Source organism: Heterodontus francisci, chromosome 42 (assembly GCF_036365525.1).
Source record: "Heterodontus francisci isolate sHetFra1 chromosome 42, sHetFra1.hap1, whole genome shotgun sequence".
Classification (NCBI taxonomy): Eukaryota; Metazoa; Chordata; class Chondrichthyes; order Heterodontiformes; family Heterodontidae; genus Heterodontus; species Heterodontus francisci.
Window position 1 is genome coordinate 29,728,990 of NC_090412.1, and position 16,482 is coordinate 29,745,471.

The 16,482-nt window shown below is 43.9% G+C and overlaps 1 protein-coding gene across 10 annotated transcripts in view; it reads right to left on the reverse strand.

The window, feature by feature from the left end:
* fam149b1 (family with sequence similarity 149 member B1) overlaps positions 1-16,482 on the reverse strand; it is a 204,200-nt gene that overhangs the window by 21,273 nt on the left and 166,445 nt on the right. For 5 of the 10 annotated variants that reach the window (XR_010970903.1, XM_068020280.1, XM_068020279.1 and 2 more), the window contains one exon: positions 10,783-10,864. Coding sequence is in view for 9 of the 10 variants with exons in the window: in XM_068020280.1 (XP_067876381.1) it covers positions 10,783-10,864 (82 nt within the window). In the remaining variant the exon portion in view is untranslated. Of the gene's footprint in view, positions 1-3,341; positions 5,303-10,782; positions 10,865-16,482 lie in introns of those variants that run through there. The other 5 variants (XM_068020275.1, XM_068020274.1, XM_068020276.1 and 2 more) reach the window with 2 other exon arrangements.

Here is a 16,482-nt window from a genome sequence, read left to right on the forward strand (position 1 = left end):
TTAGATTGTATAAATGCACAAAGTGTGTAACAAAGGCAGAGTAATATAAAGGGGGATTTTAACTTACACATAGATTGGGAGAGGCAGACTAGCACCTGACAGAAAGGTAGTGAATTTCTGGAATGTGTCCAGGATAGTTTCCTACAGCAATATGTCATAGATGTAACAAGGGGACAGGCAATATTAGATTTAGTCATGAGTAATGAGCCAAGTTTAATTAGTAGCCTAACTGTACGTGAACATTTATCTAATAGTGATCACAACATGACTGAATTCAAGGTAGCGTCTGAAAGTGAAAAGCACGAATCAGCTACTAGAATTTTAGACTTGGGTAAGGCTGACTTTACTGGGATGAGACACAGACTGTCCACAGTAAACTGGGTAGATCTGTTAATGGGTCAAACGACTGAAGAACAGTGGAGAATATTTAACGAAATACAGAGCGAGTATATACCCGAGAGGAAAAAGCTCCACTTCACAGAAAAAACAGCCATGGACAGCCAAAGAGATTAGGGATAGCATAAAACAAACAGAAAGGGCTGACAAAAATGAAAAACGCAGCACAGATCCGGCCGAATGGGATCAATACAAAGACCAGCAAAAGGTCACATAGCAGCTTATAAGAGTTACTAAAAGAGATTATGAAAGGAAACTTGCAAGGGACATCAAAATCAATAAGAAGAAATTTTATAGTTACATAAAGGGAAAGCGGGTGGTCAAGAGCAATGTAGGCCCACTAAAAGCTGAAAATGGAGATATTGTCATTGATAATGGGGAAATGGCAGACATGTTGAACAATTACTTTGCCTCAGTATTTACGGTTGAAAAAGAGAATAACTTGCTGGAAGTCCCAAAAAAATTAATAGCCGATAGGGGACAGGGACTCAACACAATTAACGTAAGTAAAACATCAGTAACAAGGAAATTAATGGAACTAAAGAGTGAGAAATCCCCAGGATGGTTTCCATCCGAGGGTGTTAAAGGAAGTAGGGGAGCACATTGTAGATGCCCTAACTATAGTCTTTCGGAGTTCCCTAGATTCAGGAGTGGTCCCTCTGGATTGGAAAGTTGCACATGTCACTCCACTTTTTAAGAAGGGTGAAAGGGGGAACCAAGGAAATTACAGACCAGTTAGTCTGACATCTGTACTGCAAGATGCTGGAGTCTATAATCAAGGAGAGGCTGACTGAACACCTAGAAAAATTTCAGTTAATCAGGGACAGCCAGCATGGATTCATGACGGGTAGATCATGCCTGACAAATCTCATTGAAATTTTTGAAGAGGCGACTAAGGTAGTGGACAGGGGAATGTCTATGGATGTTATTTATATGGACTTCCAGAAGGCATTTGATAAAGTCCCACATAACAGACTGTTAACTAAGGTAGAAGCCCATGGAGCTGAGGGCAAATTATTGACATGGTTAGGAAGTTGGTTGAGTGGTAGACGACAGAGAGTGGGGATAATGGGTAAGTAATTGGCAGGATGTGACTAATGGTGTCCCGCACGGATCTGTGTTGGGGCCTCAATTATTCACATTATTCATTAACGACTTGGATGATGGCAGAGTAGGTCATATATCCAAATTTGCTGATGATACAAAGTTAGGCGGCATTGTGGACAGTCTAGATGATAGTATAAAATTGCAAAGGCAGGTATATGGAGTTAGGCCGCGGATCAGCCATGATCTCATTGAATGGCGGGACAGGCTCAAGGGGCTGAATGACCTACTCCTGTTCCTACCTTCCTATATTTAGTAATTTCATTTTTAAATATTCCAAATTTTTCTCTGCCACAGATGTTTAAATTAATTGTCTTATAACTACCCAGCTTAGCCCTATCTTCATTTCTAAATGTTGTTATAGCATTGCCCACTCTCCAGCCCTCTGGCACACATCCACTCTCAACAGAACCCTGAACTAAAATTTCTAGACAACTCTGCTATTTCCTCCCCCATGCTGTAGATATTGTACATTCGAACTTTCAAACGGCATTTGATAAAGTACCACATAATATTATTAGTCAAAAGTTAGAAGCACATGGGATTATAGGAACGATGTTAACTTAGGTGCATATTTGACCAAGAGTTAGGAGGCAGAGAGTAGTGGTGAATGGATGTTTCCCTGGCTGGAGACAAGACGTTAAGGTAACATAGTGATGATGTTACTGGACTAGTATTCTGAAGGCTTGAGCTAATCATCCAGAGACATGAGTTCAGTTCCCACCATAGCAGCTAAGAAATTCTAGTTCGGTTAATTAAATAAATCCAGAATAAATAGCTAGTGCCAGTAATGGTAACCATAAAACTACTGGATAGTTGTAAAAATTCAACTGGTTCACTAATCTCCTTTAAGGAAGGGGCTTTACTGAGGGAGTGCAGTACTGAGGGAGTGCTGTACTGTCAGATTGACAGTACTGAGGGAGGGCTGCACTGGTGATCACACAATGGCCCAGGACGTGCTTACTTCACATCTTCTTTGTTTCAGAAGAATCAATTCACAATTCAAAAGGGTTCAGGATGAGAATAATCCAGTTATAATGTTTCCACTTCACACCTTCTTTGTTTCAGAAGAACCCATTCAATTCCGGAATATTTCAAGATGGTGTAGGATGGGTGCAGTAGACACCTCTTAGCTTTGAAGATTTTCCTTTGTCCCTGTCCGACAGTTTGAATATACAAAGGCCAAATCTTTTAAACTTCGATGGCCATTTTGAAGCACACTGATCACTTTTTCAAAGAAAGGGCCATATTTTAAAAGACAAAGGCAATTTTTATTACTCTTCAGTTTTTGTCCCTAATTTTTCATTGTTGCACTTCTTGTATGCATGACAATTCTCAAATTCCACAGTACCATATGAAATCATCAACATGCATCGTGAACATGCCTGAAAGTTTGCGGGATCTGCTTTTAGTTCAATACAACGTATTTTCAGCAAAACAGATCTCACCAAAAAATATCACTCAGGCCATAAACAAATGTGTTTATGTTGTATGTTTGGTTAGTCTAGCTGGGAGAGATTACCGAGTCTTCAGAAAGTTTTAACAATAACAGTTTATGACATATATAGAGAACAATATACAACTTTACACAAGTACGTCTGACTCCATTGATGCCATGTTGCTTCTCCTTCAAGTCTCTCTCTCATGTGATCTCTTGCATCGTCATAGTGGGAGGTATTACTCACATTGTCCCAAACATTAACCCTTTCAAACTCTTCTACTACATCTCCCCCCCCCCCCCCCCCACCCCCAAGTCTTTGTCCATATATTTTTTGTTGTACATTCATTTTAACTTTTACATACTACCCCATCTCCCCCCAAGTCTCTGACATCAGTTGCAATCTGTCAGGAGGCTTCACAATTCTCCCCGATAGTGTTGTTGTCAGACTCGGAAGATCAGAAGTCTTTCTCTGAACGCTTGTTTCTTGACTTGAATGGCCTTCTTGAGGTTTGTAGTATCCAGTGCTTTCTGAATTTCACGTTCAACATCTGGTTCATCCAAATGTATGACTGATTGACATCTTTGATGAATAGAATTAAGATTTCTCCTGTTTTTTCTTATAGTACCTTCTGAAGTATGTACTAAATAAGATCTCTGTTGATTATCATCTCTCTGGGCGACTACTCCTTCTCTGCCTTGGTCTCATATCCATATCTTTTCTCCTTCCATCAACTTGGGTAGGTTCCTGGTATGTTTTCTCCTGTTATAAGCTTGGTGTTTCCAATAAGATTTATCTCTGTCTTGAACTCTCCAATAATCCTGGACTTCTAGCCCTGGAAGTTTTTTTTTGAGTAGGATGGGAAGTTGTTTACTAAACTTCCTTCCTCTCAACAGTTCTGATGGTGCTAATCCACATAGCAATGGATTAGGTCTGTAGTTGAGGAGTGCTCTTTGAAAATCTTCATTCTTCTTTAACAGTGCTTTGATATTTCTAAATCCTCTTTCAGTTTCACCATTAGATTGAGGATATCTAGGGGAACTTGTAGGATGTACAAATTCAGTTTTCCACATAGTGCATAAAGTAGCCATTTGCAAATTGTGGACCATTATCGGAAACAATCTGGTCAGGAATGCCATCTGTCAAAACTCGAATGACTGTCTCAGTAGTTGTTGTGTACAAATGTTTGACTTCGATCCAGGTGGAAAAAAAATCAATATCAGGCAGGATTTTCTATTAAACATGAATTGATCCATCCCCAGATGTTAGCACGATCTGGTTGGAAATTGGGTCGAGATAAAGGTTCCCTCTGGTCTGGTCTGAGCACTGCACATTTCTGGCAATTAGAAATGATTTCTTCTATATCTCTCAATATTCCCGGCCATTACATAGACAACTGAGCCCGTGCCCTGCATTTCGTAATACCCATGCGGCCCTGGTATATTTTCTCCAAGATGTCTGCCCAGAGTGAGACTACAATCACCGACCTCTGGTCATATACCCGCAAATCATTCACAATAGTGAAGTGCTTTCTGTACTCAAGGAACATTTTCATCACCTTACCACTGTGACAAGCTGTGGCCAACCTTGTGTGCAATATTGGCGGATACGGACGCATTCCTCATCTTGTATTGGAGCATGACAAATTTCTTGGACCTTTTTTGAGCTTGCCAGCCATTCTGACGTAGTGAACTGAGAATATGACTCAATATCATTAATGAAGTAAACATCCTCTTGTGTAGGATGGTCAACAGTAGCTCTGGACAATATATCTGCTCTCGTTTGCAGCTTGTCTTGTACATATACCGCTTCATAGGTGAATTGCATTAGCCTCAACCGGAATCTCTGGATTCTCGGAGGCATTCCAGCAAGTTCCTTTTCATCAAGTAAGGAAACTAGGGGTTTGTAGTCTGTCTCTATGATGACCTTTAAGCCGATATAATCTGAGAAGCCCACGTGACTGCAAGAGCTTCTTTCTCTATTACAGCATACCTCATCGCAGTCAATGCTCTAGAGACATAATAAACCGGTCTGTGACATCCATCTGGCTGTTCTTGGAAAAACAACTGTCCCTAACCCTGTAGATGAGGCATCTGCTGCAACTGTGGTCAGTAGCAAGGAGTTATAATGTGCTAAGATATCTAGCAAAATCCGCATTTTCTTGATCCTTTGAAATGCCTGCTCCTGATGTGCATTCCAATACCATGCTTGAACTGTCCTTAATAGTTGTCGTAAAGGTTCAGTAGCTTGTGCTAGATTGGGCAGAAATTGTGCCAAACTGATTAACCATTCCAAGGAATTGTTGAAGATCTTGGTCAGAAGTAGGAATTGGGAATTCACTAATGCTATCGTCTTTTGCAGGTCTGCCAATATAGAATCAAATCATAGAATGTTTAAGGCACAGAAAGAGGCCACTTGGCGCTTTGTGTCTGAGCTGGATGAAAAACGATCCACCTATTCTAATCCCACCTTCCAGCATTTGGTCCATAGCCCTACAGCTTACAGCACTTGAGGTGCATATCCAGACTCCTTTTGAGTGAGTCGAGGGTCTCTGCCTCAATTACCCTTTCAGGCAGTGAGTTCCAGACCATCACCACCCTCTGGGTGAAAAAGATTTTCCTCATCCCCCCTCTAATTTTTTGACCAATCACTTTAACTCTATGCATCCTCGTCATTGACCTCTCTGCTAAGGTGAGTAGACCCTTCACCTCCACTCTATCCAGGCCCCTCAAAATTTTGTACATTTCAATCAGATCTCCCCTTAGCCTTCTCTGTTCCATGGAGAACAACCCCAGCCTGTCCAATCTTTCCTCATAGCTGCATTTTTCCAGTCCTGGCATCATCCTCGTAACTCTCCTCTGTACCCTCTCGAGTACGATTACATCCTTTCTGTAATGAGGTGACCAGAACTGCACACAGTACTCAAGTTGTGGCCTGACCAATGAGTTATACAGTTCCAGCATAAACTCCCTGCTCTTGTATTCTATACCTCGACTATTAAAGGAAAGGATTCCATATGCCTTCTTAACCACCTTATCGACCTGTCCTGCTTCCTTCAGGGATCTGTGGACATTCACTCCAAGGTCCCTCACTACTCTACACCTCTCAGTATTTTCCCATTAATCATGTATTCCTTTGTCTTGCTGGACCTCCCCAAATGCATCACCTCACACTTCTCCAAGTTGAATTCCATTTACCACTTTTCTGCCCATCTGACCAGACCATCAATATCTTCCTGTAACCTACAGCTATCCTCCTCGCTATCTTCCACGCGGCCAATCTTTGTGTCGTCCGCAAACTTCTTGATCATGCCCCCTACATTTAAGTCCAAATCGTTAATATATACCACAAAAAGCAGTGGACCCGGTACTGAGCCCTGCGGAACGCCACTGCAAACAGCCTTACAGTTGTTAAAACAGCCGTCAACAATTACCCTTTGTTTCCTGCCACTGAGCCAATTTTGTATCCACCTTGCTGCATTTCCCTGGATCCCATTGTATTTTATTTTTTTAACCAGTCTGCCACATGGGACCTTCTCAAAAGCCTTGCTAAAATCCATGTAGACCACATCAACTGCACTACCCTCATCTATCTTCCTTGTTACTTCTTCAAAAAATTCGATCAAGTTGGTGAAACAAGATCTTCCCTTTACAAATTCATGCTGACTATCCTTGATTAAGTGACAGTTTATCCTGTTTCTCAGAATAGATTCCAACAATTTGCCCACTACTGAGGTTAGACTGACTGGCCTGTAATTATTCGGTCTATCCCTCGCCCCCTTTTTAAATAGAGGTACAACATTAGCAGTTCTCCAATCCTGCAGCACCACATCTGTATCAAGTGAGGACTGGAAAATGATGGTCAGACCTTCCACTGTTTCCTTTCTTGCTTCTTGATGTGTGACTTGGACGGGAACTTGCAGGTGGTGATGTTCTCATGCATCTGCTGCTCTTGTCCTTCTAGGTGGTAGAGATCGCGGGTTTGGAAGGTGCTAAGGAGCCTTGGTGCGTTGCTGCAGTGCATCTTGTAGATGGTACAGACTGCTGCCACTGTGTGTGGAGGGAGTGAATGTTTGTGGATGGTGTGCCAATCAAGCGGGCTGCTTTGCCCTGGATGGTGTCGAGCTTCCTGAGTGTTGTTGGAGCTGCACCCATCCAGGCAAGTGGAGAGTATTCCATCACACTCCTGACTTGTGCCTTGTAGACGGTGGACAGGCTTTGAGGAGTCAGAAGGTGAGTTACTCGCCTCAGGATTCCTAGCCTCTGACCTGCTCTTGTAGCCACGGTATTTATATGGCTACTCCATGTCAGTTTCTGGTCAAAGGTAGCCCCTAGGATGTTGATAGTAGGTGATTCAGCGATGGTAATACCGTTGAATGTCAAGGGGAGATGGTTAGATTCTCTCTTGTTGGAGGTGGTCATTGCCTGGCACTTGTGTGGCACAAATATTACTTGCCACCTATCAGCCCAAGCCCGGATATTGTCCAGGTCTTGCTGCATTTCTACACAGACTGCTTCAGTATTTGAGGAGTCACGAATGGTGCTGAACATTGTGCAATCATCAGCGAATATCCCCACTTCTGACCTTATGATTGAAGGAAGGCCATTGATGAAGCAGCTGAAGATGGTTGGGCCTAGGACACTACCCTGAGGAACTCCTGCAGCGATGTCCTGGAGCTCAGACGATTGACCTCCAACAACCACAACAATTTTCCTTTGCGCTAGGTATGACTCTAACGAGCAGAGTTTCCCCCGATTCCCATTGACTCCAGTTTTGCTAGGGCTCCTTGATGCCATACTTGGTCAAATGCTGCCTTGATGTCAAGGGCAGTCACTCTCACCTCACCTCTTGAGTTCAGCTCTTTTGTCCATGTTTGAACCAGGGCTGTAATGAGGTCAGGTGCTGAGTGGCCCTGTCAGAACCCAAACTGGGTATCACTGAGTAGGTTATTGCTAAGCAACTGCTGCTTGATGGCACTGTTGATGACACCTTCCATCACTTTGCTGATGATTGAGTGTAGACTGATGGGGCGGTAATTGGCTGGGTTGGACTTGTCCTGCTTTTTGTGTACAGGACATACCTGGGCAATTTTCCACATTGCCGGGTCGATGCCAGTGTTGTAGCTATACTGGAATAGCTCGGCTAGGGGTGCGGCAAGTTCTGGAGCACAGGTCTTCAGTATTATTACCGGAATATTGTCAGGACCCATAGCCTTTGCAGTATCCAGTGCCTTCAGTCGTTTCTTGAAATCACGCGGAGTGAATTGAATTGGCTGAAGTCTGGCATCTGTAATTTTTTTTTAGATTAGAGATACAGCACTGAAACAGGCCCTTCGGCCCACCGAGTCTGTGCCGAACATCAACCACCCATTTATACTAATCCTACACTAATTCCATATTCCTACCAAACATCCCCACCTGTCCCTATATTTCCCTACCACCTACCTATACTAGTGACAATTTATAATGGCCAATTTACCTATCAACCTGCAAGTCTTTTGGCTTGTGGGAGGAAACCGGAGCACACGGAGAAAACCCACGCAGACCCAGGGAGAACTTGCAAACTCCACACAGGCAGTACCCGGAATCGAACCCGGGTCCCTGGAGCTGTGAGGTAGCAGTGCTAACCACTGCGCCACTGTGCCGCCCTGGGGACTTCAGGAGGAGGCCAAGATAGATCAACAGCTCGGCACTTCTGGCTGAAGATTGTTGCAAATGCTTCTGCCTTATCTTTTGCACTGATGTGTTGGGCTCCCCCATCATTGAGGATGGGGATATTTGTGGAGCTACCTCCTCCAGTTAATTACTTAATTTTCCACCACCATTCACGGCTGGATGTGGCAGGACTGCAAAGCTTAGATCTGATCCGTTGGTTATGGGATCGCTATCTATTGCATGCTGCTTATGCAGTTTGGCATGCAAGTAGTCCTGGGTTGTAGCTTCACCAGGTTGACTCCTCATTTTGAGGTATGCCTGGTGCTGCTCCTGGCATGCCCTCCTTCACTCTTCATTGAACCAGGGCTGGTCTCCTGGCTTGATGGTAACATCACAACCTATTACCTCACCAGGGCCTTTGCATTCCCTGTGACCCTTTCTTTTATAGTATACCAAATCGCCTGAATTGAACTCTGTCTCAGATGGTCTAATACATTGCCTCCGAACTCTATGAATATTCTGACAGCTTGATTAAACCCTGTCTCCCCGCATGTCAAGCATTCAAATGTGCAGGAAAAAATGGAACTAGCTGTAGTCCCTTTAAGAGCAGGAGGACTGTCACACAGCATGGAAAGCAATTTGGGATTACGCTCATTGATAAGGTCTAAATCCTCTAACCATCTGGACAGAATTCTTTACATGAACTGCCCATGCCAGGCCAGTTATCAATTTACACAGCATTTCATCGATCACTGTATGATTTCTTTCACAAAGACCATTGCTAAAAGGACTTCCAGCTGTGGTATTCATGACCATATGCTCATGTTTTCACACATGTCTCTGAACTCATCATTAGCAAGTTCTCTTCCATTATCAGTCAGAAACTTTGCTGGTGTCCCAAGTCCGCTCCCTATGCATTTCTCTGTAGTTTTGCCTATAATAAACCTTTTGTCCTTAGTATGTATTATTGTAAAAATACTAAATCTTGTCACCAGATCAATAAAATGTGGGATGAAAATTTTCCCCATACCTTTAGATCCATGGCAACTACATCGTTAGTTACATGGTGGCACCTTTGATACTTTTTCCAAATTTCACAATTCTCACGAATCTCTTTTATTAGCCTCGTATACTCTTCATCAGCCACACCTGCATCTTTTAGCACGACCTTTAACCTTTGACAAGTAGGGTGAAGAAACTGTCTATGTAACTTTAAGACAATTTGCTTTTATTCTCTGATCCTGATGATCTAATGCCATTAATAATTGTCTAACATCCTGAGAAGAAGCATCAGGTTTTGTTAAGGGGATACAACAATGTACTGACTGGGTAACAAAAATAGAAAATGATGGAAATGCTCAACATGTCAGGCAGCATCTGTGGAGAGAAAAACAGAGTTGACAATTTTTTTCTCTCCACAGATGCTGCTTGACCTGCTGAGTATTTCCAGCACTTTCTGTTTTTGTGGCCACTAAGATATGAATTTTGTCTTTTTTTTTAGTTTCCAACTTTCACCTTTAGGCGATTATCCTCTGCTACCATCTTCTACTGCATGAAGCCAGGTGGTGAAGGATAGAACTGGAACCTAAATCCTTACACACCTTTATAAGTATTTATTTATAGAGATACACATTACAAATATATAACTCCTAATCCAACCACCACAGTTTCAATCTGCTCCTATTTATAGAAGCACAAGTGAATCCCCAGTTAATGCCCTACATTCATACAGTTAAAGCACTCAATTAATACACAATGAACAGAGCGCTGCACTGGATAGCACTGCACTGCTGGTGAAATGTTAAAATCAGGTACTGAGCCTCCTCAGGGGAATGAAGATGATCTCAATGGGACTGTTTGGAGAGGAGCAGGGGAGTCCACCTTTCCAAGTAAACATACATCCTTCTATGACACATCATTAAAAAACAGATTCCCTCATTGCTGTTTGTGTAACCTTGCTGTGTGGCAATTGGCTTTCACTTGTTCTACATTAGAACAGTATAAAAGTTATGAACTGGCTGTGAAGTGTTTTGGGTCATCCTGAGATCATGAAATGCACTATCTTACTGTAAGCTCTTTTCTTCTCTGCACCTCTCTGTTTGTAGGACTCGATATCAGGGACAGTGCCGTTAACCACTGGGTCTGTACAAATGTAAGTTCGAGCAGTTAAAATCACAACATGAATTTACCTGGCCCCGCAGACCTCCTGCCAGTGTGTGACTGATGAGCATATTCCAGAGCTGTGAAGGACCGGTGGTAAGAAATATCTGACTGGAAAAGACCACAGGAAGACAATGTTTTTTATTACTGTCCCTTTTCATTTTGTTTCAAACAAAATACATCACTGAGGCCCTGAAGATGGAAGTCTACATCGGAAGTTGCCATTTTGCAAACAATTAGCATTTACTTCACTGACGGTACAATCACTGAGCTAATGGAAATAAGAGCCTGCAACCACCTAGACAATATTCCTTATGCCAATCCCAAACCAGATCCTTCCGCCCCTCCCTGCATCACCCACCCCTCACCACCCTGTTCCACTCACTAACCCCGCTTGCTCCACACGCCCCTCACCACCCTGCTCCACTCACCCCTCACCACCCTGCTCCACTCACTAATCACCCCCCCCCCCGTATCACCCACTCCTCACCCCCCTGCTCCACCCACTCCTCACCCCCCTGCTCTACCCACCCCTCACCTCCCTGCTCTACCCACCAACTCCCCTGGTTGCTCCACTCACCTCTCTGCTCCACCCATCAACACCCCGCTCCCCACTGCTCCACTCACCCTAACCATCCTGCTCCACTCACTAACCCCTTCCCCACTCCACCCAACCTGATCCTTCCTACTTGCTCTGCTCCTCCCCACTTCACCTGCCTTCCACACCCTGTTTCCCTCTCCTCCCCACTCCACACCATCTTTCAGACCGCACCTTGCTCCACCCAACCTGCCCCTCCCTGCTCCATCCAGTCCTCCTTTCTCCATGGCTGCTGCACACTCCACAGAGGGGGGAGCAAAAAAAATCTTTCCCAACTATTTCTTGGTTTAGTCCATTGTAGCACCGAACATACTTGTTGGAGCTTTTGCCCATTTTGGCTCTTTACTAGACCAATCCCAAATTAATTCCACTGCCTCGCTCTTTCCTCATAGCCACTGGCAGACACCTTTACTCAAATCAAAAGTTAACATGTTGAAGTGGCCTGGGAAGCAAGCCACAGTTGCTGCATAACATAGGAGGAATGGGTGATGTACGGAGGAAGGCCCTCACAACTCCTACCTATATTAAGATAAAGCAATGTCAGCTCAAGATAACACAGCGAGCCTGTCACCGCCTGTAACTGGTTCTCAGATTCCACCCTCGCTGGGCAAATCACAGAGAGGTTCTCATCCTGAACCCTCATTTAGCTGATCTGGGTATTAGAACATAGAACAGTACAGCACAGTACAGGCCCTTCGGCCCACGATGTTGTGCCGAACCTTTAACCTACTCTAAGATCAAACTACATCTACTGCTTTACCCTCATCTACACATCTAGTCACCACCACGAAAATTTCAATCAAGTTAGTCAGACATGATCTCCCCCTGATAAAGCCATGCTAGCTATCCCTGATTAATCCTTGCCTCTCCAAGTGGAGATTAATCCTGTCCCTCAGAATTTTTTCCAATATTTTCCCAACCACTGATGTTAGACTCACCGGCCTGTAATTACCTGGTTTATCCTTGCTACCCTTCTTGAATAATGGTACCACATTTGCTGACCTCCAGTCCTCTGGTACCTCTCCTGTGGCCAGACAGGATTTGAAAATTTGTGTCGAAGCCTCTGCCATCTCCTCCCTTGCCTCACATTACAGCCTGGGATACATCTCATCTGTGCCTGGGGATTTATCCACTTTTAAGCTTGCTAAAACAGCTAATACTTCCTCCCTTTCAATGCCAATATGTTCAAGTATATCACAATCCCCGTCCCTGATCTCTACACCTACATCGTCCTTCTCATTTAAAACCTCATCTATGTCCTCCGGCTCCAAAAAAAGATTGCCACGTTGGTCCCTAATGGGCCCTAGTCTTTCCCTGGTTATCCACTTACCCTTAATATACTTATAAAACGCCTTAGGATTTTCCATTATCTTGCCTGCCAGTGTTTTTTCATGTCCCTTCTTCGCACTCCTAATTACTTTTTTAAGTGCCACCCTACACTTTCTATACTCTTCCAGTGCCTCCGCTGTTTTCAGCGCTTGGGTTCTGCCGTAAGTCTCCTTTTTTTTTCCTGACCCAATCCTCTTTCCCTTGACATCCAGGGTTCCCTGGACTTGTTGGGCCTACCCTTCATCTTAACGCGTACATGTTGGCTCTGAACTCTCACAATTTCCTCTTTGAATGACTCCCACTGATGTGATGTAGACCTTCCTACAAGTAGCTGCTCCCAGTCCACTTTGGTCAGATTCTGTTTTATCATATTGAAATCGGACATCCCCCAACTCATTACCTTTATTTCCGGCCCGTCTTTGTCCTTTTCCATAACTACCTTAAATCTTCCAGAGTTATGGTCACGATCCCCAAAATGCTCCCCTACTGACACTTCTACCAATTGCACCTTCATTCCCTAGGATTACATCCAGTACTGCCCCTTCTCTTGTAGGACCTTCTATGTACTGGCTCAAAAAGCTCTCCTGTATGCATTTTAAGAACTCTGCCCCCTATAAGCCTTTTGCACTAAGACTATCCCAGTTGATATTGGGGAAGTTGAAATCCCCTACTATTGTTACCCTATTATTTTTACACCTCTCTGAGATTTGCCTACATATCTGCCCCTCTATCTCTCCCTGACTGTTTGGAGGCCTGTAGTACACTCCCAGCCAAGTGATTGCCTCCTTTTTGTTTTTAAGTTCTACCCAAATGGCCTCATTTGAGGAACCTTCTAAAATATCATCCCTCCTTACTGCAGTAATTGACTCCTTGATCAATAGTGCAATGCCACCTCCTCTTTTACATCCCCACCCCGTCATGCCTGAAGATTCTATACCCTAGAATATTGAGGTGCCAGTCTTGCCCTTCCCTCAACCATGTCTCTGTGATAGCAATAATATCATATTCGCATGTGTTAATCAACACCCTCAATTCATCTGCCTTACTAGTAAGACTCCTTGCATTGAAATAGATGCAATCCAGCCTTGTATTTTTCACTTAACAGGTCTATATTTGCTCTGCCTTCCAGACTGACTCAGTTTCTGTTCTATATTACCCCCTACTGTACCTCCACTCTATATCCCATCCCCCACCCCAACAGCACTAGTAAACCTCCCGAAAAGGATGCTTGCCCCATTCCAGTTCAGGTGCAACCCGTCCAACTTGTACAGGTCCCACCTTTGCCAGAAACAGACCGAGTGATCCAGGAAACTAAAGCCCTCCCTCCGGCACCATCTCCTCAGCCACGCATTCATCTGCTCTATCCTCCTATTTCTAAACTCACTAGCATGTGGCACCAGGAGTAATCCAGAGATTACAACCTTAGCGGTCCTGCTTTTTAATCTACTACCTAGCTCCCTAAATTCTTGTTGCAGGACCTCATCCCTTTTTCTACCTATGTCATTGGTACCAATGTGTCCCACGACCTCTGGCTGCTCACCCTTCCCCTTCAGAATGTCCTGCAGCTACTCCGTGACATACTTGACCCTAGTACCAGGAGGCAACATACCATCCTGGAGTCACGTTTGCGGCCACAGAAAAGCCTATCTGTACCCCTTACGATAGAATCCCCATCACTATAGCTGTTCCACTCCTTTTTCTTCCCTGCTGTGCAGCAGAGCCATCCTTGGTGCCACGGATCTGGCTGTTGCTGCGTTCCCCTGGGAGACTACCCTCTCCCCCACCCCCAACAGTATCCAAAGCAGTACATCTATTTGAGAGGGGGATGGCCACGGGGACTCCTGTACTAACTGCCTGCGCCTACTGCTCCGCTTGGTGGTCACCCATCCCTTTTCTGCCTGTGCTGCCATTACCTGCAGTGTGACCACCTCTCTAAACGTGCTATCCACGACATCCTCAGCATCGTGGATGCTCCACAGTGAATCCACCCGCAGCTCTAGCTCCGTAATGCGGGTAGCCAGTAGCTGCAGATGGATACACTTCCTGCACACATGGTTGTCAGGGATACTGGAAGCATTCCTGATCTCCCACATGGCGCAGGAAGAGCATACCACGGGGCTGAGCTCTCCTGGCATGACTTACCTTTAAATTAATTAGTTACTCCCTTTAAAAAATACTAATTACACTAGGGGCCTTGTTCTACTCCAAACACTACCCAATACAATCTAAAGTCCTTAATAAATTACACTAATTGAAAAAAAAATGTCCTAGTTAGAAAGGGTGATCTACAGTCTATGAGAAATATGCAAAGCAAATAATCACAAAGTACAAGGTTGGAACCCTATAAAGGGTAAGACCGATAACACCCAACCCAACCAAACTCCAGGGACCACTTTCTGTCTCTTTTAATGTTACAGTCGAGGAACAGCCCATAAGGACCATCAAATTTCCAGTGTTCTTTCTCCACATAAGCCACCTAGTCTATTCCTCCTCTCGAGCTCACTTCCTATATCTTTAAATATTACTTTTCTCCCAGCATCTAATTACATTTTGAAAGAAGTTATGGATTCTACTTCAACAACAATTTGTGGCAGAAACTTTCATATTCTAACCACCCTGTGTGAAGAATCTTTCCTAACCTCACCTTTACTCCTTTCTTGAATTTATGTTTCCTTCATTACCATCTTGCCCAATGGTGCAAATATTTAGTTTATTCATTCATGGGATGTGGATGGTTTATTGCCCATCCCTAATTGCCCTTGAGAAGGTGGTGGTGAGCTGCCGCCTTGAACTGCTGCAGTCAATGTGGTGTGGGTACACCCAAACTGCTGTTAGGGAGGGAGTTCCTGGATTTTGAGCCAATGACAATGAAGGAAAGGGAATATATTTCCAAGTCAGGATGGTGAGTAGCTTAGAGAGGAACTTGCAGGTGGTGGTGTTCCCATGTGCCTGCTATCCTTGTCCTTCTAGGTGGTGGGGGTCACAGATTTGGAAGGTGCTGTTGAAGAAGCCTTGGCAAGTTGCCACAAGCATCTTGTAGATGGCACCAGGGATAGGCACAGCATGTTGCACCACAGACATTTGACAAAACTATTGACTCAGCCACAGAAATGGGGGCAATTAATCTGCATAAATAGTGCATAGCCAATCTAATGCCAACAAAATACAGCCCGATTTTAAACACATTTTTCCCTATAAAGTAGCTAAGCATACAAACATCAATGTAGAGCAGCACAACTCCATTAGCTAGTTAACAAGCAAAATAGCATGCAATGCCAATGCAAATTACTTGACAGAATAGAGCTAGCCTACACCATGTCACGGAATGGTAGATGGACCTTATCAGATGACCTCTGTGGATTCACACTGTGACAGGAGTGAAAATTCATCCAATAAACAATGAAACTCAAGGAGAGGATTGTTATTGTGGTTATTGAGGTGAGGCAGTAGAAAAATCAGCAATAGGAAGACGGACCATTTCTCACACTGCTGTTGTCACAAGACAATTTAACCTGTGATGGTCAATGTTTGTGCAACTTCTCCACCTGCTTGTAATATGTGTTTGAAGACAGGGCAGACAACAAAAGGGCAGTGATCTCCAAATCAGGAGAATTTTATAGGATGGTGCAGATAATACTTCAGAAGAGTCAAGTAAAACAGAAAAGCAGAGTGGGACATGAAGGGACAGAGAGATTAACAGTAGGTAGCCAAAACTAGTTTATGCATCTTGTCAGAAACTAGGTCTTGGATTCTAAAATACAGAAACAACAGCATCTCTCATGGACAAAATGTCATCTACTCA